The sequence below is a fragment of the Gracilinanus agilis genome, chromosome 4 (assembly GCF_016433145.1).
Source record: "Gracilinanus agilis isolate LMUSP501 chromosome 4, AgileGrace, whole genome shotgun sequence".
Classification (NCBI taxonomy): Eukaryota; Metazoa; Chordata; class Mammalia; order Didelphimorphia; family Didelphidae; genus Gracilinanus; species Gracilinanus agilis.
This window is the reverse complement of record NC_058133.1, coordinates 257,585,392-257,608,405: the sequence shown is the minus strand read 5'-3', so window position 1 is coordinate 257,608,405 and position 23,014 is coordinate 257,585,392. Positions and strand designations below refer to the sequence as shown.

Genomic DNA, 23,014 nt, shown 5'->3' with positions numbered 1-23,014 from the left:
CCCTCCCACCATTCTCACCACTATGGGTCCGGCCCCCCACTCCCACAGCCCCTCCACCAGCCGGGGCTAGGACACCCCCAAACCCTGAGGGCCCCCTGGCACCGACTCCCCACCAGAGACAGAGACACAGCCGCCACCACCGCTGCCGCAGCCTGGCTGGGGAGGGGGCCGGCCCCCTAGGCCCCCTACCCCACTGAGGTGGGGGAGGGATGGAACTGGGGAGGGGGGATGAGAGATGGGTTGGGGGAGGAGGGAGCTGGGAGTTGCTGGGAGGTCATGGAGGTGGAGAATGGGGTCTGGGAAGAGAGTGCAAGGTAGACTTGGGAGAGGAGCCGCTGGGAAAGATGGAGAGATTCCAGACTGACAGAGAAAAGGGATGGAGGAGGGAGGGAGGGGCTGAGGCCCGGTGAGTAGGGGGCTGGCCTGATTAAGGGGATAGTGATGGGGTGGGGATGGAGATGTACTGGTGAGGAGAGAGAGGAATTCCCCATACCCCGCCCCCCAGTTCCTCTTTCTGCCCCTTGTATCCCTTGGAAGGAATGTAAATTATAAACTACATTCTTGACTCCTCCTCCAAGAGAATATTGGTTGCTAGGATCATACCAGGACATCCCTCTATTTCCTTGCACAGGCCTAAAGTCTTTACATATCCCGTGTGCATGTTAGGCCCTTCCTGACACACATTTGTCTTGTGTGTTAACTTGTTTTCTTCATGGAGTGTGCATGCTTTAGATAATGTGCGGCTGAGTACGCTCCCATATGACCCACGGCCATGGCAGATGTGCTCACGTTAGTTGTATGTTGTATCCATTCCCCCTTGGGAAGGGTGACTGTAGTGCTGTTGTTTTTCCCAAATTCATATGTGTCCAATCACATAGTACAAAGTGGCCTGTCCCTTGTGTCAGATCCATTTGGAGTATGTTTACATACCCTACGCATATGTATCTTCAAATGCTGCCTACTTTCTCAGACCTTTCCATTGCATATTGTGTGTTTATATTCATATGCTTTGCCCATGACCACCGCTGCCACAGTAGTTGTCTTCACGTGTTATATACGTACATGTTTTGTTTTTGGTTCTTATGTTGTACCTGTGATTATTGCCCTGTGGTGTTGCCCTCATGTGTCTGATTCCATGATTTACTCTGAACACATATCTTCATGTCATATTAACCCTGTATATTGCATGTGTTTTTCTAAGGAAGTTCTAGCATTGCCTAAGCATTTATGTCTTGTGTTATACTGACTTAGTGTTTCTGGTCATAAGATAGTATCCATTTCACAGTTTCCTTCCTATAATATTTCATAAACCATATGTTTGTGCAACACCTCTGGGAATCTCAAATGGTTAGATGGCCTTTGAGTATCCTTAGGTATGTGTGTGCCTGACGGAATCGGGGGAATAGAACTCCAGACACTCAGGAAACTCATATGCATATGTCTTTGCATGTCCTTTCCATATTCTATGTGGCCCATATTTTCTGCATGACATGTTATCTATACCATTTGCTATGTTTTGATCGTGTGAATTCATGTAACATGCAGATTAGTATGTATGTTAGAGGTTTCACTCCCATCTTATGGTCCATGTTTTTGTTAATGTATTGTTCATACACTGCTTCCATCATTTGCATGTTTAATAATTTAGCATGTTGTTTTCACCCTACATATATTATCGCTACTCTGTATGTTTTTCTCCTGCATTTGTCTGTTATCTCCACATAATTTACATTTGTTGTATTTATTCCTTAATTATGTTATCACCCTTCTGCCTCTTCACATTATTAAATATTCTCCTATGCACTTTCCCATTCCCTCCCCCAACAGTCATAACATTCCCCATGATTTCTGTGTTTCTGCTAGTAGCATGTTATTATATCTTTGGCATGTTGAGCATGTGCTTGAAATATATCATATTCCTTGTTAGAAGCAGTGTCCATGGGGCTACACTGTATTAAATACTGGTGTTCTTGTTATCAACAGTGTGAGGATGTCTTCATTCTTGTCTTCCCATGGTATGCGTGTGTGGAGGGGATGGTGGTGTGTGTTTATATGTTTGGAAGATTGTTGTGCATAGGAGTTGACTTCTGTAATCACCATCATTTCTTTATTCCCAAGGCCTACTTACCACTCTGACCAGGTTCCCACCTCCCTGCTGCCTACTCTCCATTTTTGGTCACCTGTGAAGTGTCTGTTTTGTGTGTCCTAAATCAGAATGTGCTACTGTCACATTTGATTCCATCAAGCAAATACCCATTGTGTGCTTAGTGTTATTACCATCCTGGGCAAGTTTACCTTCATGTTGACCATCCCCAGGGAAGAGAAGAGGGGTAATATATTATGAGCACCTTGTGCATGTCCCCGTTCAGAAATGTCTTTTCTGCCAGCCTACTTGAAAATATGTCTGTGTATGTCACATGTTTCTTCCTTGTGATTTATTACATTTGGCCAGTGGGATAATAATCTCTTCCTTTTACCTTTGACTCTCAAGTCAGCCACTGCTTATTCTTAATGAGGTAGAGAAGGTGGGAGGAGGAGGAAGATAAATTGTGTCCACTACTAAGGGAGACGTCACATTGTCTTTTTCTCCAGAGCTGGTTCTTCCTCCTAAAGCAGGTAGTATGATCTTACACACATGCACATGGACATAGTCTTCCTCAGTTTTTATGTTCTTACAGATTCTTTACCATTCACTGGAATTCTTATATATCATCTTGTGTAATCCTCACCATGTTTCCTCTGATATCTAGAGAGGTGTGTATATTAGGTGGGAGCAGAGGACAAGAGGAACATAGCTTTCTGTCCTTGGTACAATCTGTATCTGTCTGTTTGCCCTTAGATTTATCTGTACTTTTAGGGGGATAAGGGGAAAAAGTTGGGGTAGAACAGGAATTTTCTGGCTATGTGTGTGTCTCTCTCTGCCTCTGTGAAAGTGTGGCTGGAGAGCAAGGAAGACCTGGGTTCATATCCTGCCTCTGATACATATGGCTTTTTTGACTCTGGGCAAATAATTGAAACCTTTCAGAGCTCTAAGTGATTCAAAAACTATGATTTGTTTTGTAGGTGCTGATTTAGATTGGTAAAGGGAATTTTCTCAATGGGGAGTTCTCTGCCTTTGTGAAATGATACATCTAATCCCTGTCCCTATCCCTATGTATCTATTTGTTTGTCTCCATATACATCCAAGTATGTTTGTACATGTGCGTGTTATCTATCAGGTTGTTTCTGGGTGTGACTATCTTGCTTTTCCTTCTATTAGTCTATATTTCTATGTGTGGTTTTTATTTTTTTTAATTTCTCTATATATGTGTACCATTTATGTCTTTTTTGTATATGTACTTTGGGGCCAAAGGAACAGGGAGGGAGAGCCTCCTACTTTATGGGCCCACTACCTCTCTGGGTGGCTTAGAGGGGTGAAAATCTAGGAACTGAAAGCCCCTGCCCCCCTAATGACTTTGCCCCTCTCCCCCCCAATCTGGCCCTCTAACCCCCACCCTCCACTTGCACTCTTGTTCTATTATTTCTCTGCTCCTGTCCCTCTTGGCCACATCCCCAACATTCTCCCCTTTAGTGCCCCAGGCCCACTGTCCTTCCCCTCCCTCCCCACTACTCCTTACAGGTGGCCAGCATGGAGCTGTGGCCAGGGCCATGGACAATGCTGCTGCTCTTTCTGCTGCTGCTTTTGCTGCTGGTGCCTGTGCTCTGGGGTTACAGCAGCAGCGCCAAGTACTTCTGCAAGATGGCATTCTACAACGGCTGGATCCTTTTCCTGGCAGTGCTGGCCATCCCTGTGTGTGCTCTTCGAGGGCGAAACGTGGAAAACATGAAGTAAGAAGGGAAACCCAAGGAATGGGAAATGGATAGAGGGTGGGAAGATGGATTACCAGAGGTACCAGGCACAAGGGAGTAGGGAAGACACAGAAGGACCTATAGGAGAAAGATCATAGATATAAGGCAAAGGAGAAACAGAAAAAGATGTAGATAGAGAAGGGGATAGAGCAAAAGACAGATGGCAAGAGGAAAGGAGGGGGAGGGCTATCAGAGGAATCCTGAAGAAATAAGGAGAAAATGATATGACCCTCTGACAACCTCTCAATGTGTTGTACTGGGCCTATCCTTGTAGGATCCTTCGACTCATGCTGCTGCATATCAAGTACTTATATGGAATCCGGCTGGAGGTTCGAGGGGCCCATAACTTCCCTCCCTCCCAGCCCTATGTTGTTGTCTCCAACCACCAGAGCTCTCTCGATCTACTAGGTAAGACAACCCTCTCACTACCATGGGAATATTCTTTCTCTTCCTCTAGTTCTCTCTCATCCCCAATAAGGCTTCTATCCCAGAGCTACTTATTATCCCACACTCCAGATATCTTTGTTCTCAATAGGAAATATTCCTAGAACGTCTCATATTAGAAAGTCCTGCCTCCCCTCTTTGCTAATGTTTTCTCCCTCAGAATTTCCTTCCCACCTATATTAAGAACTTCCTTCTTTCTTCTTCCTGCCCTTGCTGTTGCCCTCCCCCTGCTCTCTCCTTCCCCTCCCAGGTTTCCTTTCCCTTTGGAAAACCTTGCCTAGGAAGTAAATCTCCCTCCAACCTACTTCTCTCCCTTCTAAAATTTCTTTAACACCCTTGGGGGATCACTTTTATATTATTCCACTCCCCATCTCTTCAAATATAGGCATTTCCTTTCCTCATTGCCCTCCAACCTCTTATTTCCCATTCTCAACCCTGAAAGGGAATGTTATATTCCCTCAGTTCACTAAACCACCCACTTCCCTGCCCCAGGAATGATGGAGGTACTCCCAGGTCGTTGTGTACCCATTGCCAAGCGGGAACTGCTGTGGGCAGGGCCAGCAGGGATAGCATGCTGGCTGGCTGGAGTCATCTTCATTGACCGGAAGCGGACTGGAGATGCAATCAGTGTCATGGCTGAAGCTGCACAAACACTGCTTAGCCAGAATGTGAGTTACTCCAAAAGAGAAAAAGCCTTGGGAACAGGGGATTAGTTGGCCTTACAAAAGCACCTCTAACATCCCAGAGTTACATCTATTCTCTGGCACTGACTCCTCTACTCTGCATTGCCCTGGCTCTGTTTCTGGCTTGTTTTCTGTCTCTTCTTATCTCTGATCCAGTTTCTCCCATAGGTCCGAGTTTGGGTTTTCCCTGAGGGTACCAGGAACCACAATGGCTCTATGCTTCCCTTCAAACGTGGCGCCTTCCACCTTGCTGTTCAGGCCCAGGTCAGAACTCAAGTTTCCCCATTTGACCACAACTGACACACCACCTTCTCTTGCAACTTGCCAGCCAACTCCAGACCCCTTTCTGATTAGTGGGCTGATGAGCAGAGAAGCTCTCTAGGAAATGATCAGATGAAGGGACTCCTAGGGGAGGAGCGCCCAGGAGGGAAGATGTTTTCTGAGTCTCTTCTTCCCCTTCTACAGGTCCCCATTATTCCCATCGTCATGTCCTCCTATCAAGATTTCTACTGCAAGAAAGAACGGCGCTTCAACTCGGGTGAGAGGGCCAGATTGCTGGTCACTGAAATTTAGTAGGGAGAGGGGAGAGCAGCCAGTGGGATTGTAGGGGAAGGATAAAAGATGAGTCTTTGAAAGGCCAGAAATCATTCATTCATAGAACCATAGAATGTCAGAGCTGAACCATTTCATCAAATCCCTGGAAATCAGTCAACAAATATAGAATGTCTTCTTTGTAAGTCATTGTGCAAACCCTCTAGGGAACGGAACATAAAGATGTCCTTCAAGGAGCTTATAATCTAGTTGGGAAAACAAGACACAAATATGTTAAAGAATAGATAACAATACAAGATGATCAAAAGATGTTAATATTTATGGAGTACAGAAAACATGAATCACTTTGGGCTAGAGTGGTAAGGAAAGCCCCAGAAAAGAGATGGGATCTGAACCTGGCTTTAAAAGGAAGAGCACTGGCCTTAGAGACTGAAAATCTGGGTTCTGGTAATGGCTCTGCACTAACTCTTTGGGTGACCTCAAGAATCCTCTAAAAGGTCGTGTTTTCTTCCTTTTTTGAAGAAAATTATAAACTATTCTGAATGTTTTCTTTCCCCTTAGGCAGGTGTCATATTTCCCAGACTTTGCCTTCTCTCCCCTTCATGTTTTTACTCAACTTTTACTTCTCTATGAGATTCTTCACAGCCTATTTAGATAACCCTGGTCAGGTAACTAACTGTATTTGTAGAGCTTTATCTATCTGGAAAAAGGAAATATATCAGTTTATAAAGGAGGAAACTTGAGTTGCAGAGTAATAGGGTGGTGTGACATTTTATAAAGCTTCAATTGCTTTTTTCAATAATCTTGTGAGATAGATAATTATTGTCATCTCCATTCTGCAAATGAGGAAACTGAGGCCTAGAGATGATTTGAACAGGATCACATCTAAGACCTGAGTCCAGTGTTCTCTTTACCAAACCACAATGGCTCTGAAACATACATCCCTATTTCTAACAGGAAGCACCTTTGTGTTTATTGATTGAATTGATAATATATTTTCCATTAGAAAGAATAATGGAATAGCTGTCAGGAACTCTGTGTTCTAGTTCCATTGCTCCTACAGACTTAACAGTTGGGCAAGTCATTTTCTTTCCCATTCTGTGTGCTTCCTCTCCATGAAGTGAAGGGGCTGGACTTGATTTTCTTAATGATCTCTTTCAGCTCTGACATCCAGTGGTTCTTTGAGTGAGTTAGATACTGGAGGTAGAGGAGAGAAAATAGCAGGAGCAAAGGGGCAGAAGGGAAAATTTTAATGTCTACTGGGAGGAATGTGTAGGCGGAACAATGTGGCTTCAGCAAAGACTTTTTTTTTTAAGTATGGAGTATAACGGGAGATAAAACTGGACAAAGGGAAGCCAGGAGGGACTGGGGGAAACTGAAGAGGAACCTAGGATGCTAGCCTGTGTGTCTCCCCATCTCCAGGGACATGTCAGGTACGGGTGCTGCCCCCAGTGGCCACAGAAGGGCTGACCCCAGACAATGTGCCGGACCTGGCTGACAGAATCCGCCACTCCATGCTCACAGTTTTCCGAGAGATCTCCACTGACGGCCGGGGAGGGGGTGACTATCTGAAGAAGCCTAGTGGGGCTGGTGAGGCTGGCCCCTGAGCCTTCCTCCTACCGCCCCGTCACAATCCCTCTCTCCCCCAGCCCAGTGGCCCTGGACCTTCCTCCTCTCCCCCTTCACTTCCCCTCTCTCATTTCTACTTTGTGGTACAGCCAAGCCTCTCCTCACCCCACTAATTCTCTACTCTGAATCTTCAGCTTCTGAAGTGGACATGGACAAAGCGCTTTTCCTCCACCCCTTTCCTTCCTTCTTTCCCAAGCCTCCTACTCTGTGGACTTTCCCATCTTGGTGCAGCCTTCACTCCCCCTTCTTGTCTGTGGAACGTTTCGCTCCCCTCTCTGTCTCCTGAGTGGTATGTTCCACTAGGCGTAGACCACTCCCACCCCATAGTGGACACTAAGTGGGCGCTTTCTCTGTGGCTCTCTTCCCCACTCTTGATTTGTGGATTCATCCACCTCAATGGAAGCGCTCTGTTTTCTCTCCCCTGCCCCCACCCCGTGACTCTGTGGATGCGAATGGACTCATCCAACTGGAGGGGGGGGTGGGGAGGACCCACCTTGTGAATGGAAGTGGACCCTTCCAGCCAGCTCCTCTTTGGAACACTCCTCTCCAATCTGGCTGTCCTGCCCAGCCTCTCTCCTCCCCACCCACCCTAGTGAATCTATGTGGAGTCCTCTTTTCCAGAGACTTGGACCTTTCCCTTTCCCTTTCCCTTTCCTTGGTACAGTCCGTTTTACCAACTCTCATCCTTATTCATCCTGGCCCAGTTTTCCCTGTGACACACTGACACACACAAACTGGTCTCCACAGAATTCCTTCTTCTCCCCCCCCCTCCCCTTTCTCCCCTCCGGCAGCGGGTGGTACACTCCAGCGGTAGTCCACTCTTCTATTCCCCTGGAGTAGCTGGGGGGGGACCAGCCCAACCCAGCCGGTCCCTAGGCCTCAGGCTGTACCATTTGGCCCAGACGGCAGGGAAGGGTGGAGTTACAAGGTGCTGCATTCACTTCTTACTCCCTGAGGTGGGGTAGGAAAAGCTGAGACCTGGTTAGAGGGAGCTGGAGTAGGTTTAATTTATTTTTCTTTCCTTTTGCTGCTGAGGAGCTGCCCTGCCCCCACCTCCTTGCTTCCAGATTAGCAGCCAAACCCTCTCAGTGTTAAAAGTCCAAAGGGAGGGAGAGGATCACCCCCAGGGCCTTGGGGGATCGGGAGTCTGTTTACAAAAAGGGGTAAGGGGAGAGACCCAGCCAAACCCAGGCCTCCTTTCCCCGGTCTCCAACCTAGAAGAGGATCCCAGCCTTAAGTAGCACATCCCCATTGGAGTGGGGGGAGGGGTCAAGAGAACCCCATTCTTCCTGCTGACACCCTTCCCCAATCTGAGGAGCATTAATAAGATGGGGCATTGGGGGAAAGAAGGACATTCGTTGCTCCAGTTCTCCCACTCCCCCCTCCGCCCCCCCCCAGCCCAGGCCAGTGTAATCCGGGGAGGTGAGGGGACTCCCCGGGATTTCCTTTCTCCCAACCAGTTCTGCTTTTCCTCCCAAGGCATTAGCTGGGCCTCCGTATTCCAGCCCTCTACTCCCCTCTCTCGGGTACCAGGACTGTCTTTTCCTCCTCACCTCCACCTGGAGAGGTCAGAAGGGAGGGGATGAAAGGGGCAGTCCAAGGGTTTGCTCTACTCCGATGGTTTTTATTATCTGGATTAACAGCGAGATTACGGAGAATAAAGAGAGTTGGAAGGACTTGGACTCTGTCTGTACCTTGTTGGGGAAAAGTGATCTTTATGGTCCAAACCCTATATTAAACTAAAAGGGGGCTGGGGCTGGGACTGCAGAACATTGTTTTTGCCCCTACCCTTCCCAGGGGTTTCCATTCCTCTAGCAACAACTGTCCCCTTGTCAACTTGGCCATCCAGCTTCTAGTCTCCGTGGAATTAGTGGCTTTCACTATAAATTATCCGAGTGGGAGGAGGGGCACTGGAAATAAAGAGGGTTGATATCCAAAAGGCCCCTTATCTGCGACTGTTGAGACCTGGACCCAGGCTGTTGTCCTCACAAGAACCTGTTTTAGAGGCAAGTGGAGACCAGCAAACATTAGTTACACTTTTTACTCATGATTTTGGCCTCTGGGTGTTGGGAGATCTAGGAGGGCAGGGGCACTGATAAAATGCCCCTCCTTCCAACAAGAATTTGCCCTCTACCCAATGGGGAGAAGATTTAGAGGCAAAACCCAAGAGATAGGAGAAGTTGTTACAAGTAAGAATGAATGGTGGGAAAAGGCTAATGAGTGGCAAGGGTCGAAGGTCCCATAGGGAACAGCCACGAGTATGTAAGGAATGGGAGGAGCAAGTGTATAGAAGTGTGCAGGGGACACATGGTAAATTGACAGGGTCCTGAGAAGAAAAGTGGAGCATCGGACTCACAGGCACCCAGTTTCTCCTCCAGGAGCAGCACCTGATCGCTAAGGGAGTCGATCTGGTCTCCCCTCCCCCACAGCTCGGCCACTTGCTCTGGTCGGATGGCTTCCGGAGACACAGGTAGCATGGCTCGGACCCAGCCAGTCACCTGCCCTGCCCACTGCGGGGGGGTGGGGGAGGGGAGGAAGAGAACGGTGGAGTAGATGCTAAGTCCCGGTACACTGGGAAGCCACGCCCCTTTGCCTGTCCGAAGGAAGCCTGTGGGTGGCTAAATTTAACTGCTTACTGCTTATAGGATGCCCCCACCCTGTCCCAAGGACTCTCTGCCTTCTCACCTGCTCCAAGACCTCCAGCCGCCCTCGTAATTCCCCGATTTCCTGCCTCAGAGAATGCTCCTCTTTCTCCGCCTCCCGAACTGTAGATTATAGTTCAGCAAACATGAAGGGCACTATACTTGGGAGACTGCTTTCTAAGGGTACTTGGGCAAAAGGGAGAGTGGGGTAAGATGGGCACAAATAAGATAGAGGAGGGCAAGAATAAAGGAAAATGTCAAAGTGAATAAAGGGTCTTCGAGTCAGGAAATACCTGGATTCAAATACTATGACACCAGTTGTATAACGGAGCATCAGTTTCCTCATCTACAAAATTAAATGGGCTTTTAAGGTCCCTTCCAGCTTTAAATCTATGCCCCTGTGAAATGTTATGAGAAATCTAAAAGATTCCTGAAGGACCATAAAATTATAGATTTAGAGCCAGAAGGGTCTTTGGAGGACATCTAGTCCTGAGGGAGGGGAGTTATCAGTCATCTGAAGTTGGAACTTGAAAAAAGGGAAAATTTTGGGAAGATAGAAATGAGGGCGTGAGACAGAAGGGTAAACATTTAGGGAATGGGAATGGAGCACGAAACAAGACTCACAAGACAGGAGCCAGATCGAGGAGTGCCTTGAATCGTCCTTCATATGATCATTAATAAGAGAAGGGAGCAATGTTTGAAGCATGGAATGTATCTCTTACCTGTCAAGCTAAGGATACTCGGACTGGGAAGTGGCTCAGGGGGGATCTCGCAAGTCCTTCCATCTGACCCTAGGACTAGACCTTTTGGGCAACCGCAGGTGAAGCTGCCCAGAGTATTGGAACAGCTATGAGAACAAAGAGTGATTCCAGTCCTGCATTCGTCTACATCTAATGGGAGAGAAAGGAATCCTGAGGTGCTAAGGTCTATATTCCCCAGATCTGGGAGTCAGAGAGTGGGGATGAGAAGTCAGAAGAGAGCCTCATACTTACCCACGTGACAGTGCTTCCCTCCCCAGCCCGGGGTGCATTCACACTGGTCAGGCTGAATGCAGGTCCCTCCATTCTGACAGGGCTTAGCACAGATGGCTGGGAATGGGAAGAGAGGGATGGAGTCAGAGTAAGGAATATGCTCTCCTCTTTCATCTTCCCAGCAGTCTCTCATAACCGTTACCATCATCCTCCCCTCTTTCCAACACACCTTCTTCACAGGTGAGTGCCCCTGGGTGTTTCTTCCTCCAGCCCTGACAACATATGGCATGAATTTGCTGCACTTCTCTCCGAACCTCCCGCCATGCCACACGGTATGTGGTCCTAGAGGGGGCAACTGGCTTAAGATCCTGCCATATGGTTTCCTAAGGCCATTATCCTCAGTCCAACCCACACTCCCCTCAATGACCAAGTTGTCCCATCCCATCCTCAGTTCCTAAGCAATCTCTACCCACTGTAGTTCATGTTCTCTTTTGCTCCAACTGGGGCATCCAGGTACCCCCAATTCCCTAACTGACCTGTAAGTGCTGCAAACTCGTCGACCTGTGCACAGTGTCAGATAGGGTTTGTATATAGGCTGGCTGTAGGATTCGTTGTACTGAAGTGGAACCATCAAGGTCTGCCTGGAACAGACTCCCTTACTGCACCAGAGTGGAGAGAGATGAGAGAATGGAATTTCAGACCCCACTTGTCCCTAAGAGAGCCCCTTTCACATATTAGTTCTTCCCTTCTCTTGACTGGACCCTGGTGTCACCCACCCTTAAGAATGCCCCACTGAGATTCCCCTAATCCCCAATAATGTCCCCACTAAGGACCCAGCATTCTCACCTGAATGGAAGATCCCCATTCGCCCTCTGCCCCCCCAACAACAGCAGGACTGAGAATCCCACTAGCAGAGAGCACAGCAAAACCCGGACCCTGGACCCCATGATCATTTATACATCGGGGTCACTCGCTGCTATCCTGGAAGGAGTGAGAAGGGTTAATGGAAGGGGGTACTCCCACCTATTCCTCTACCTGTCTGCCCTTGGCCTCTCAGATCCCCAGGACACAAGTTCCCATTCATGTACTTCCCAAGAGGCTGAATGTGATGTGGATATAGACATATCCACTCACTCACTACCTGAAGTAGTACTACCTTCACCTCTCTTTGCACTTGTCTCCAGTCATATACTTCTCTAAAGCATAGCTTGAACACTTTACACATACCCTTAACCCTCTTCCTTCTCTCCTTATACAGGCCTGCTAGCCAGCCACATAAGAGACTCCCATACACAGCCCTCAGTTAGGATGCTTTTCTAGAGACACCTGTGATGTTTACTCTTTCCTTTTACTCAAACCCTATGTCCACTTTGTCCATATTCCCATAAGCTCCACTTTGTCCATATTTCCATAAGCTCGTCACCCAGACAATTCTCTCCTGGCACAATGGCCTGATCTTGCTTCCAAGACAAATATCTTACATGGTTGGTGCTTTGCACACAGTAGGATCTTGAAACATGTCTGTCAAATTGAATTACATCTTGCAAATGCCACCCCCAACCCAAGCATCCTCACACCTATAGCTTTTATATATGCCTCATCCATGCCACAATCTTGCAAGCTTTCAACACCCTCCACCACCTCTAACTCACTCATCCCAGAGCCTTCTGAGAATACCATTCCCTCCTCTGCCCCACTCCCCACCCCCTTCCCATTCCCACCTGGCTTTCTGTCTCCCTCGGGACACTAGGAATATCTGCAGACAAGTTACCCAGGCCAGCAGGCACAAGAAGGAAAGGAGAGAAGGGGTTGGGCTAGCCACAGAGGCCTCCCATCTCTCCTCTCTCCTCCCCCCTCCTCCTTATTCACTCTCCCAACCACAGGCTGAGATGCTGTGAGTGTTAGCACCAGCCCAGGAAGTTTAAGGTCAAGTTTTCACATACCTTCTACTCAACTCCACCAAACCTTTGCAAAGGAACTTTCTCCAACCTATACCTCCCCCCACTCTTTATCTGCTCTACAACCCCAGAAGCCCTCTTTCCTGACATCTCTGCAGGGTCCAATGGAGATGACCTTGTGTCCCAAGTCTCCACTTCCTAACTGTAAGACTGAGAACTGTGTTAGGAGGTCAGGAAACAGTTTAAAGGTAAAAAAAGGAGGCAGATGTATAGGTAGACCTGACAAAAGGAACATGGGAATATAAAAGGGAAATAAATTTGAGCCAGATAAAGGAATGGTGTGGGGCGAGTAGGTGATTTGAGAAAGAAGATAACTCTCCCCTCCCAAAAGAAGTGTAAATGGGGCTGAGCCAGGGCCCCAGTGGGAAATGTTTCTAGCTCCCTCTGGCATTTGTGGGGGGCATAGGAGCTGTGAGTCAGTCTGCCCCCCACTCCAGAGCAGACAGGGCCTCATTGTCTCCATCAACATTCCTTGCTTGGGGGAAAAGGAGGCTTATTGTCTAGTACCAACCCTCCCACCCAGGCCAATCCTACAAAGGTCGGAAAGGGCCCAGATGATACCCACCCTGACTCCCACCCCCAGCCTCCACGTCTGGGGGGGGGGGGGGCAAGAGATAGGCATTCTACTCAGTAGGCCTCAGCCTGCTGGCAGTTCCTTGGACCCAGGCATCTGGTGCCTCTAGCCCTATTCCCCAATCCCAGGGCTGGGACAGGAAGAGAATTGTTCTCAACAGGAAAGAACCCAGGGAGAATCAGGAACCCATACAGAATGGGCATTGAGAGGGCGGAAATACAGAGCAGGCCTCCACCCAGGACCCTGGCACCCTACTATTAGGTTCTCTTTCTCCACCCCTTTCAGAGATATAGGTATTGGGTCCCATAGCTGGTGAATAAGCCAGATTTTATTGAGCAAATGTAATTTTATTTCCATAAATACAAGGAAAACATCCCCTCTACACAAAAGGGGAGTTTAGGGGGTGGGGTCCTCAGAGAAACTGCTTCTAGGGGAGACCCCAACACTGAAGACAGGGGGTAGGGGTCACCCCAAACCTGAGACAGGCCTCATTGGCCATAGATACCCCAATACTGACAGTTCAAAAACAGATTTGCCCTTGGGATCACCCCACTGGGGGACCCCAGATTGTCCTCCTGGGGGCTCAGGGGAGGAGGGAAAGAAAGGGAATATATGGGGAACAGAAATTTAAAATGTCCTGAGTCACTTGGAGGGAACCCCCACTGTGGGGGAAATGGCTGGGTTCTCCCTCCATATCCCCAGAGTATGGGGACAACAGCAGCCAAGAGATTAAAATCCTAATTTTTTACCACCCTCTCAGAATTGAGAGGATATAGGGATGAGAGAGGGAGGAGGGTTAGATGGGGGGGGGAGGGGGGTGTTTCTAGTTTATAAGTGATACAGGAAAAGACAGATCTGGGAGCCCTCTTTTAGGGGAAGGGGCAGCTCATTAGAAGTCGGGCAGCCAGGTGATGACAGAAGATCCATTATTGAATTCTCAAAGAGATGGGTGTAGGAATTCCAGTTTTGGCATCCCCAGGCTTAGAGTTCTTGGGTTGCCCCAGAAAGGGCTCAGGAAAGCCAAGGTTCAATGCAGGCCTCATAGAGTGAGCGGTTGGAGTGCCACGCAGTATGGGGGATCCCAGGCATCAAGCACCTTACAATGGCCCCTCGGGCAGACAATGTCTTCAACCCAAAGGAATCCCGGAGATAAACCTTAGGCAGAGGAGGAACAGAAGCAGAGAACACAGGAGAGAAACACAGGAAGATATGAATGAAGGGCAAGATATTGTGGTCCAGGGCTGCTAGGCAGTTTTAGTGGATAGAGCCAGGTCTGAAGATGAAAGGACCTGGGTTCAAATCTGGCCTCAGACACTTGCTAGCTTTAACCCAGTCACTTAACCCCCCATGACCTAGCTCTTATCACTCTTCTGCCTTGGGACCAATAGTAATTAGTATCAATTCTAAGACAGAAGGTAAGGGTTTAAAAAAAAAAAAAAGAAAGAAAGATATTGTGGTCCTAGAGCTGGAGTTCTTTCCAGATTGCAGGAAAGAGTTAGTGTCAAGGTTTCTCTCAGGAGAGCATTGGAGGGGACAGGAGTTAGGAAAGGTTCTCACCTGCTGCTCTTCCATCTCCAATACTGTCTCATTTGCATCATAGAAGCCAAAAAAGCTGAAAAGATTTTGGGGATGGGGAGAAAGGGAGTATCAGGGAAGCTCCGGAATTGTCTTCCCTAGGTGACTTGAGTTCCTCTCACTTTTCTTATACCGGATAGCTTCTCCTCCCCCAGGTAGCTCTTAAGTCCCAGAAACTACTGGGTACCTCGAAGCCCACATGTGCTCCCTCTTTCTACTTTCTCTAACCTGGACTGCCAAGGAGTAATAACGCCATCATCTGGTCCTCCAATCAGAACCACACGCTTCACTCGGAGAAAATTCTTCCGCCACACTGCCCAGGGAAGAAAAAAAAAATGGAAAAAGTAGATTTAGTTACAAGAATCAGAGACAGGATAAAATAGGACTAAAGCCCTGGAGGAAGAGAGAAATATGAAGTGGTAGGGTGGTATAGGTATAAGAAAGGAACTTTGGGGAAGGGGTAGGAGTTGTAGTCAGGGTATCTCACCAGTGGCATTGGGATGGTCTCTTTCCCCATTAATTAGGGCCAGGAAGCTGCTGGCATTGAGGTATAAGTCAGGGTGGTGGGGATCTGAGAAGAGACCAAATAGAGTATGTATATGTATTATATTATGTCCTGTGTGTATCTATAAGAGAGGCATTATGGTATTACAGATAGAAATCTGGCCTTTGACCCACACAGACCTGAGTTCAGATTCTAACTCTATAAATACTGGAGAAGTCACTGATCTTCTCAGTTCTCTAGGCAACTCTCTGACCATAAGTTAAAGAGGAAAATATAGACATATCTATGAAATAGATACAAATATTCTATACATTATAAACTCTATTAACATATACAAGTATATTATATATTTTTATATTAATTATTATATTATTAGATGAGGAATATCACCACCAGGTTGACTAAAACCTAATGAACTTTTCAGCCACATCAACTGTAAGCCTATCTACTAAGTTACAGAGAGGTTTCCATTTGAGATGGTGGAGACAGGTAATCATACCTAAGAAATTATAGAACTCTGAAGAATTTAAGAAACGTATAGATTCTTAAGAGACAAACAAACAGGAAAATATAATGAAAGACAAAGAATTGGACCCTCCCACTTACTGCCACTCTCACGAGACCCCTTTCCTCTCCTCACCATGCCAGTAGTTACAGATGGAGAATTCCTGGCCCCAGGGACTATAGCAGACTCGATACAAGTTAGACCTCATGGAGGTAGGGAACAACCATTTCAGGTAGTCTGTGTCTGGGAAAGGAAAGTCACAGCCAGATGGAGCTGAGGCATTTGCCCATTCCATCCTCCTCAGAGACATGAAGAAAAGAGCCCTTGCTTTCTCCACAGGGACTTGGGGAACCCAGCCCAGAATCATACCCCCTTCCAGGTCCCAGTTCCCATTCTCTTCAAGGTCTTGAGAAATCCAGCAGGTGTTTCCATTCTTAACCCCCAACCCTACTCCCATCAGAGAAGAAGGTTTAGGGACTTTTGAGCCTCCACTCACCTCCATACTGCCCCATCTGTGGAGATGAGAGGGAGATGAAAGTATCCACATTGTGCTCATCCATGACAGAGAGGAGTGCCCGGCAGATAAGGCCCCCTATAACATGGTGGGGGAAGGGGGAGGCAGTCATCTCATCCGTCCAGGATAGCAAAGAATATAGGAATTAAGGAAAAAGATGGGAATGTGGAGACAGGATTGGGTGCTCCTCTGGGAAGATATATGGAGCCAAGGACAAAATAATACAGTATAAGGTGAATACATGAATGATTATTGGGGGGTGGGGGGGAGGAGTAATAAATGACTGACCAGAGACAGAGAAAGTCTAGGGTCAGGAGAAGGGGTCTGGTAGTCAAAATGGGACCAAATGCCAAGGCTATTCAATGGCATCATAAATCAATTCAGAGGTGGGATGAGAAGCAAGGGAGGGATGGTCACGAGTGAGAGTTAGAGATTGTATCAAAGGTCAGGGTTAGCAGTCATGGACAAAAAGAATCATACCCTGGGAATAGCAGAGGAGATGTACTCCATGGGGAGACTGCTCCATGATAGGGGTCACAGCTTCCCGGAACCCTTGTACCTGTTCCCATAGTGGCCGAAGACTCTCTCCCCCATCGAAGAGATCCAATACTGTCACCAGTGTCCCTGGATGTGTCTAGAGAGAGACAAAACTAGGACACTTGTAAGGCAATATAAAATAACCCTCCCCTACCAGCCCCATTCCTAGACCTTTCCTTTTGGCCCAAGATCGGGGCCCAAATGTCCTTTTTTCCTGCCTTTCTCCACATCAACATCAGCTTTAGGTGGAGAACCCAAAAGGCAGTCCAGAATGAGCTTGAAGGGAATCTCTGTGCGGTTCTCCAATACCAAAGGTGCCCTAGTTTCTTCCTCCTTCCCTGACCCCCACCTGATTGATGTACTGCAGCAGGTGCCTAAAGGTGGAAGAGCTATCAAATAGTCCATGCACTATGATGATAGGTTTGTAGGGAAGTTTCAGGGACGTGGGAGCCGCGGGCAGCAGGAGAGGCAGCAAAGGCAGTAGGAAAACGACTCCCAGTGGGGGGAGCCGAGGCCCCCAGGACCCCAGCATGCTCCAGCCTGGGAAGGAGGACAAGATGGACTATCAGTAGTAGGCAAAGAGACTACTCTTCTGCCTCGAAAACCCAGACGACTTTCGTGCTATCCCTCTTCCCTAACTGTGCCCATGCTTCTTGATAAATGACACCCCATTTTGCAACCTATACCCAGCCATCAACATCGACTCTTCTCCCAGCCCCAACTCAATTCAGGGCAGCGCTCCATTCAGCCCTTTTCCGTTCCAGATCCCGCATCTTCCTACAACTAGGCCCCCACCAAGAGTGTTCCATACACTCCCTTCCCCCCACCCTCTTTCCCATTTTGCAGTCTCAGCAGAAGCCAAGGCCCCCAGGGAATATGCAAGTTCCGCGCGCCCCCCCAACGCTCCCCGTGCCGCATCACCGCCCCCACCCCTTGCCTTGTTCTGTGAGTTTCGCTCCTCCCCTTGTTTACTTCCCCCAAGTCCAAAGGCGGGGGTGGGGTGGGGGGGGAGGTGAAGAGTGGGGGGGGGGGATGGGCGTAAGGTGAGGAGAGCGTCCTCGCGCAGAAAGGGTGGGGGAGGGAACTTGGGGCGGAGTGAAAACCACTCGTCACTTCCGGGGCTTTCCCTGACAACCGTGGGAGCGTTCCTAGCAACCTTTTAGGAGATCAGGTCCGGAACCGAATGGAAGGTTCCATTTACTAAAAGTGGGAGGAAGGAAGGGAAGGGATGGGGCGATCCATTTGGGAAAGGAACGTAGTATCTGGAAAAGTAAGCTTAAGAAGAAAACATGAATAGTTCCCAGTTCCGTTCCAGCTAAGGAGCCCTTGGGCCGGGTTCCCTTCACTCTTTCCCCAGCACCCAACCATCAGCTTTCCTTGGTAGTTCCCGTTGCATATATTCGGCCTGACCTTCACTAGGAGGGCTGGAAAAAAAAATAGGTTTGGTGGAGAGGACCCCGGGGATCTAAGCAAATACGATTTCCCTCCCATTCCCCCACCCCCAATCCCCTGCCCCGGGGTCAGAACCTTACACCTCTTCAGCCTTAAGTGCATGTCGGGGATACAATCTTCAGTCGCTCTGAGAGTCCTCGAGGCCCCTTGAGAAGAGTGCGGAAGCTGGTCTGACCAGTACCTCAGGTACTACCTCCCCTAACCCAAATATCACCCCACCCCCAAAGAGTGGAGAGCCTTAAAGCGACGCGCTGACTCACACTCCCTCCCTGCTCCGCGTAGCCCTTTCATCCCAGCTGCCCCTATGCTCAAAATTCTGTCATCCCTACTAGATCACCTAGTCCAGCATTTGGGTTAGGCCCCTCTCCTTGCTTTTGTTTCTTACCGAGCCTGCCAGTCTACTCCTTACCAAAAGCAGCTTTATGACTATCTTTTGCTTTTCTAATACCTTTCAGAAGGTTACAAACATCTGGGAAAACATGCTGATTTTGCAAGAAGTCAAAGTCTCATTGCACAAGTTCATTTCAAAATAAAACCAATTTTCTCTCCAGACTGGGCAAAAAGGGGAAGGGTATATTTGAAGAGAGGGGAAGTAGGATAGAAGTGTGTGTTTGGTGGAAAATGAGCTTCATAATCTCTGCTGAACCTGGTGGAGAAACCCTTGAAATGACCATAGAGCTGCCCTGGAATCTATGAGATAGGAGAGGAAGCCCTACTCCCTCATTGGATAGGATAGGGGATAGGGATTAACCTCATTGTGGCAACTAGGTTACTTTGTGATAGAGAAGGAAGTCCTGGGTTCAAATTTGGCCTCAGATACTTGCTAGTTGTATGACCCTGGGCAAATCACTTAACCCTAATTCTCTAGCCCTTCTCAGTCTTTTGCCTTGGAACCATTTCTTAGTTTCAGATCTAAGACAGAAGGTAAAGTTTTCTATAAAAGAAAGAAAAAAATTAACTTCATTAAGCTACAATACCACCTCTCCACTCCCTCCATAAATATCACCATCCGTAAAGCCAGCCCCCTTCTCTTAACCCCAACATTAGGCAAGCCAGGATACAAATAAACTTTAAAGATAAGCACTGGACTAATTATAAAAGCTTTTTCAATATGGAAGTTGCAGCATTCTACAGATCCTTCAATAGCCTGAGGAATAGAATTGACCTCAACATAATAGATGGATAAAAGTGGGGATTGGGAAAGTGAAGCCACAAGGAGAGATCCAAGTATGGTCTAACCTGAGAATCCCACTATTCTCATCCTTGCACAACCCAGAAAACCAAAGCCAAAAGGAGAAGCACTAAGCCTATTTTCTTCTTGTCTCTGAAGTATTATCCTTGCTCTGGGTATAAACATTTCTAGCTCAATATGCCTAAAATCAAACTCATTGTTCAGTCATGTCCAGCTCTTCATGGCCCCCTTTGGGATTTTCTTGGCAAAGATCCTGGAGTGGTTTGCCATTTTCTTCTCCAACTCATTTTATAGATGAGGGAACTGAGGCAAACAGGGTCAAGTGACTCAGGATCACATAGCTAGTAAAAGTCAGAGACTGGGTAGGAACTCGGGTTTTCCTGGCTCTATACCCAGTACTTTATCTACTGTGCCCTGAAGACAAATTCACTATCTTCCTCCCCACTCCTCCCCCCCCCACAAAACTCTCCTCATCGACCCTATTATTATGAAAAGCAACAATTTGGAGTATGAGTATTCCAGGAGAACTAAGCACCTAGGATGTGAGGACTTGCCAAGCCCTTTTGAGGGCTACTTATCCAGCATCAAAATGTCTATCTGGCACTCAACTCTCACCTGTGACTCCATGAAGCTATATAGCACATGAAGCAGAGAAGTAGAAGGTATCAGATCCGTCGAAAATCCAACAGTAAAGTAAGTTAGGGGATGTCCACCCCAAGCATGTGAATACTTTCCATGGAAGACTGGCCAAATGAAAATAGCTTGTTCAAACAAGCTACTAAAGCAGGTAAAGCAGGTACTATAGAGCACTTAGAACTTGGTCAGACATCAAAGATGCCAAGGTCATCCACTGCTTCCTGGGCTGTTGCCAGCTGTTCAGATTTTTGTGTTGCCACTGAACTTTGATGACTCTGAGAGTGAAGCTGATCACTTTGTGTAACTCTGCCTCACTTAAATCTAATTCCTGCTCAAGTCAAGATATAACCCATAATGTCATTGGTCCTCTGAAAAATAAAGGACAAAAGGGCCACAAAATCAAGAGAAAAAAAGTATCAAAGTAAAACAAACCCAAAGGGAACTCAAAAGGAGATGTTTATATTAGCACACATAAAATTTGGTTTTGCACAAAATTTTATTTTTATTTTTTGGTGGTGGTAGTGATTACTAAGTATAATTTTTAAAAAAAACTGAAAAGAAAATAAAGGACAAAAAATAATGAGAGCAACACCATACTCCTAATCTGTTAGGTTCAAACCTAGGTGTCATCATCTTCTCCACATATCTCTCACCTACACATATCCAATCTGTTGTCTAGACCTGTCAATTTTACCTTTGCAAAAAGTTGGAGGGGATTTGAGTTACTAGATATTATTACTCAATTAGCATTTATCCCATACTTTTTACAGTCTCTTCCCTCCAGGAGCTTACATCCAAATAAGACAGAGAACATAGAATAAGTGTATACAAAACAGACCTGAAGAAACCTAAGGCATTATAGGGAAAGGAACTAGGAAAAGCTTCATGAAAGAGGAAAGAGACACATATGAACAAACATTTATAGCAGCTCTTTTTGTAGTGTCAAAGAACTAGAAACCAAGAGAGTGCCCATTAGTTGTGAAATGTCGAACAAATTAAGATATATGAATGTAATAGAATACATTTGTGCCATAAGAAATTATAAAAGAAACAGTTTCAGAGAAACCTGGAAGCAGTCTATAAACTGATGCAAAGCAAATGATTAGAATCAGGAGGACAATATGTATATTTATATGTACACACACATTATTTATATGTAACCTGGGTTAAAGTCTAGATTGTTTGCATAACACTTCTTATTGGTACAGAGCATACTAATTGAAACCCAAACCAAGGACCAAAGAAAGGGACACTTAGCTTAAGAGCTTGTGAGCAAAGAGGTTCTCTTTTTTAATTTTAAGGATAGACACATTATTTCTGAGTCCTTGAGGAGAAATATGGAAAGAGAATGAGCTTTCAAAGACAGGTGCATAGAAGAAAGCTGACACTCCAAAATATCCCTAATTTCTAGTTTAACTCCTTAAAGATTTTGGGAAGTTTCCCCTTGGGTGAGATCAAACACTCCCTTGGTTAAATTAAGAGAACTCTACTCCCAGATAGTAAGATATCTCTACTCATTGACTCTGTATTGCCTGGTATATTTTAATATATATATAACTTTTTTATCTGCTTGAATAAATGTATTTATTGAATATCCACTCTTTGTGGTAGTTTTATGTATAACTACATAAAGTGAGTGAAAAGCAGTCAAGCTGTAGGATTTAAGCCTGGGATACTCTTTCCCCTTTAAGGGATAGCAACCAGGGAAGTAGCTTAAACCTAAAAATCATTTGCCCTAGAAATATTTAGGGTATGGGCAAATAGATATAATTCTAGTGTGGAACCTCTTTTTTTGAAGAGAACAGAATAGCTGACCTAGTGGCCCCAATTCACTGCTCCCCTCCAGGCAAGAATCAAAGTCTCTCTCTTAGAGATGAAGGTTTAGATTTCAAAGAGTTTTTCTTGCTCCCTAGAAAGCTACATTAAGACAACTAAAGTTGACATACATAACCTATATAGAAAATACACAACACACATATGCCCTACATATCCAATAACAATAACACTGTAAAAACAAACAACTATGAAGGACTTAAGAAATTCTGATAAATATAATAAAAATTATGATCCCAGAGGACCAGTGATAAACAATGCTACCTTTATCCTGGTAGAAAGGGGAAACACTCAAGATATAGAATGAAACATATATATATATATTTGGAGATGGCCAACATGAAGATTAGTTTTGCTTGACTATATATATATATGTACATATATATATATTCATTACAACTGTTGTCTTTTCATTTTAATTGGGGTGGCAGAAAATAAAGTGAATAAAGAAAATAAAGTTTGTGAAAAAATTTTTTTTAATTTAAAAGAGCTGTCATGCAGAAAGTGGCAATCAGGCTTAATCTTGAAGGAAATCAGGGAGGCTGGGATGAGAATGGACTGAATTTTAGGCAAAAGAGAAAGACTGCAAGACGGAGTGTCATCACTGAGGAACAACAAGCAGGCCAGTGTGACTGGACTCTAGAGTTCATAGAGAGTAGTAAAGTTGGGGTTAGTTTGTGAATAGCTTTAAAATGCCAAACAGGAATTTCAATGTAATCCTAGAAGTTATAGGGAGCCTTTAGTATTTACTGACTTGAGGTAGAGTGATATTGTCAGATCTGCACTTTAAGAAAAAAGACTTTGGTTGCTTGTAGAAGATAGGCTGAAAAGGAGAGAGATTTGAGGCAAAGAGAATAATTAGGAGGAAATTATAATAGCCCAAGTAAGAGGTGAAGTTCCCAATTAGGATGGTGGCTATGTAAATGAAGAGAAAGGGTCAGGAACAAGAGATTTTGCTGATTG

The 23,014-nt window shown here is 46.3% G+C and overlaps 3 protein-coding genes across 4 annotated transcripts; 1 reads left to right on the top strand and 2 right to left on the bottom strand.

The window, feature by feature from the left end:
- The first annotated feature begins 2,981 nt into the window (after positions 1–2,981).
- AGPAT1 (1-acylglycerol-3-phosphate O-acyltransferase 1) lies at positions 2,982–8,727 on the top strand. Its single transcript, XM_044673928.1, has 6 exons — positions 2,982–3,828; positions 4,124–4,257; positions 4,786–4,961; positions 5,145–5,240; positions 5,442–5,514; positions 6,951–8,727. The coding sequence occupies exons 1-6, from the start codon at positions 3,629–3,631 to the stop codon at positions 7,133–7,135; spliced, it is 864 nt and encodes a 287-aa protein (XP_044529863.1). The 5' UTR covers positions 2,982–3,628; the 3' UTR covers positions 7,136–8,727.
- A 176-nt stretch (positions 8,728–8,903) lies between these two features.
- On the bottom strand, positions 8,904–12,728 carry EGFL8 (EGF like domain multiple 8). Of its 2 annotated transcripts, none has more exons than XM_044673927.1 (9): positions 12,714–12,728; positions 11,617–11,751; positions 11,307–11,429; positions 11,000–11,112; positions 10,792–10,887; positions 10,522–10,689; positions 9,843–9,922; positions 9,514–9,667; positions 8,904–9,152 (listed from the first exon to the last, which is right to left on the bottom strand). In XM_044673927.1, exons 2-9 carry the CDS (start codon positions 11,721–11,723, stop codon positions 9,103–9,105), a joined length of 891 nt encoding a protein of 296 aa, XP_044529862.1. In that variant the 5' UTR covers positions 11,724–11,751; positions 12,714–12,728; the 3' UTR covers positions 8,904–9,102. The 2 variants fall into 2 exon arrangements, with proteins under 2 accessions (XP_044529862.1, XP_044529861.1); XM_044673926.1 differs by lacking the exon at positions 12,714–12,728 and adding an exon at positions 12,492–12,555.
- Positions 12,729–13,628: 900 nt separating this feature from the next.
- Positions 13,629–17,793, bottom strand: PPT2 (palmitoyl-protein thioesterase 2). The gene is made up of 8 exons (XM_044676979.1): positions 17,288–17,793; positions 16,882–17,035; positions 16,384–16,479; positions 16,023–16,130; positions 15,365–15,448; positions 15,106–15,190; positions 14,860–14,914; positions 13,629–14,457 (listed from the first exon to the last, which is right to left on the bottom strand). Exons 1-8 carry the CDS (start codon positions 17,468–17,470, stop codon positions 14,314–14,316), a joined length of 909 nt encoding a protein of 302 aa, XP_044532914.1. The 5' UTR covers positions 17,471–17,793; the 3' UTR covers positions 13,629–14,313.
- Between the last annotated feature and the right edge of the window lie 5,221 nt (positions 17,794–23,014).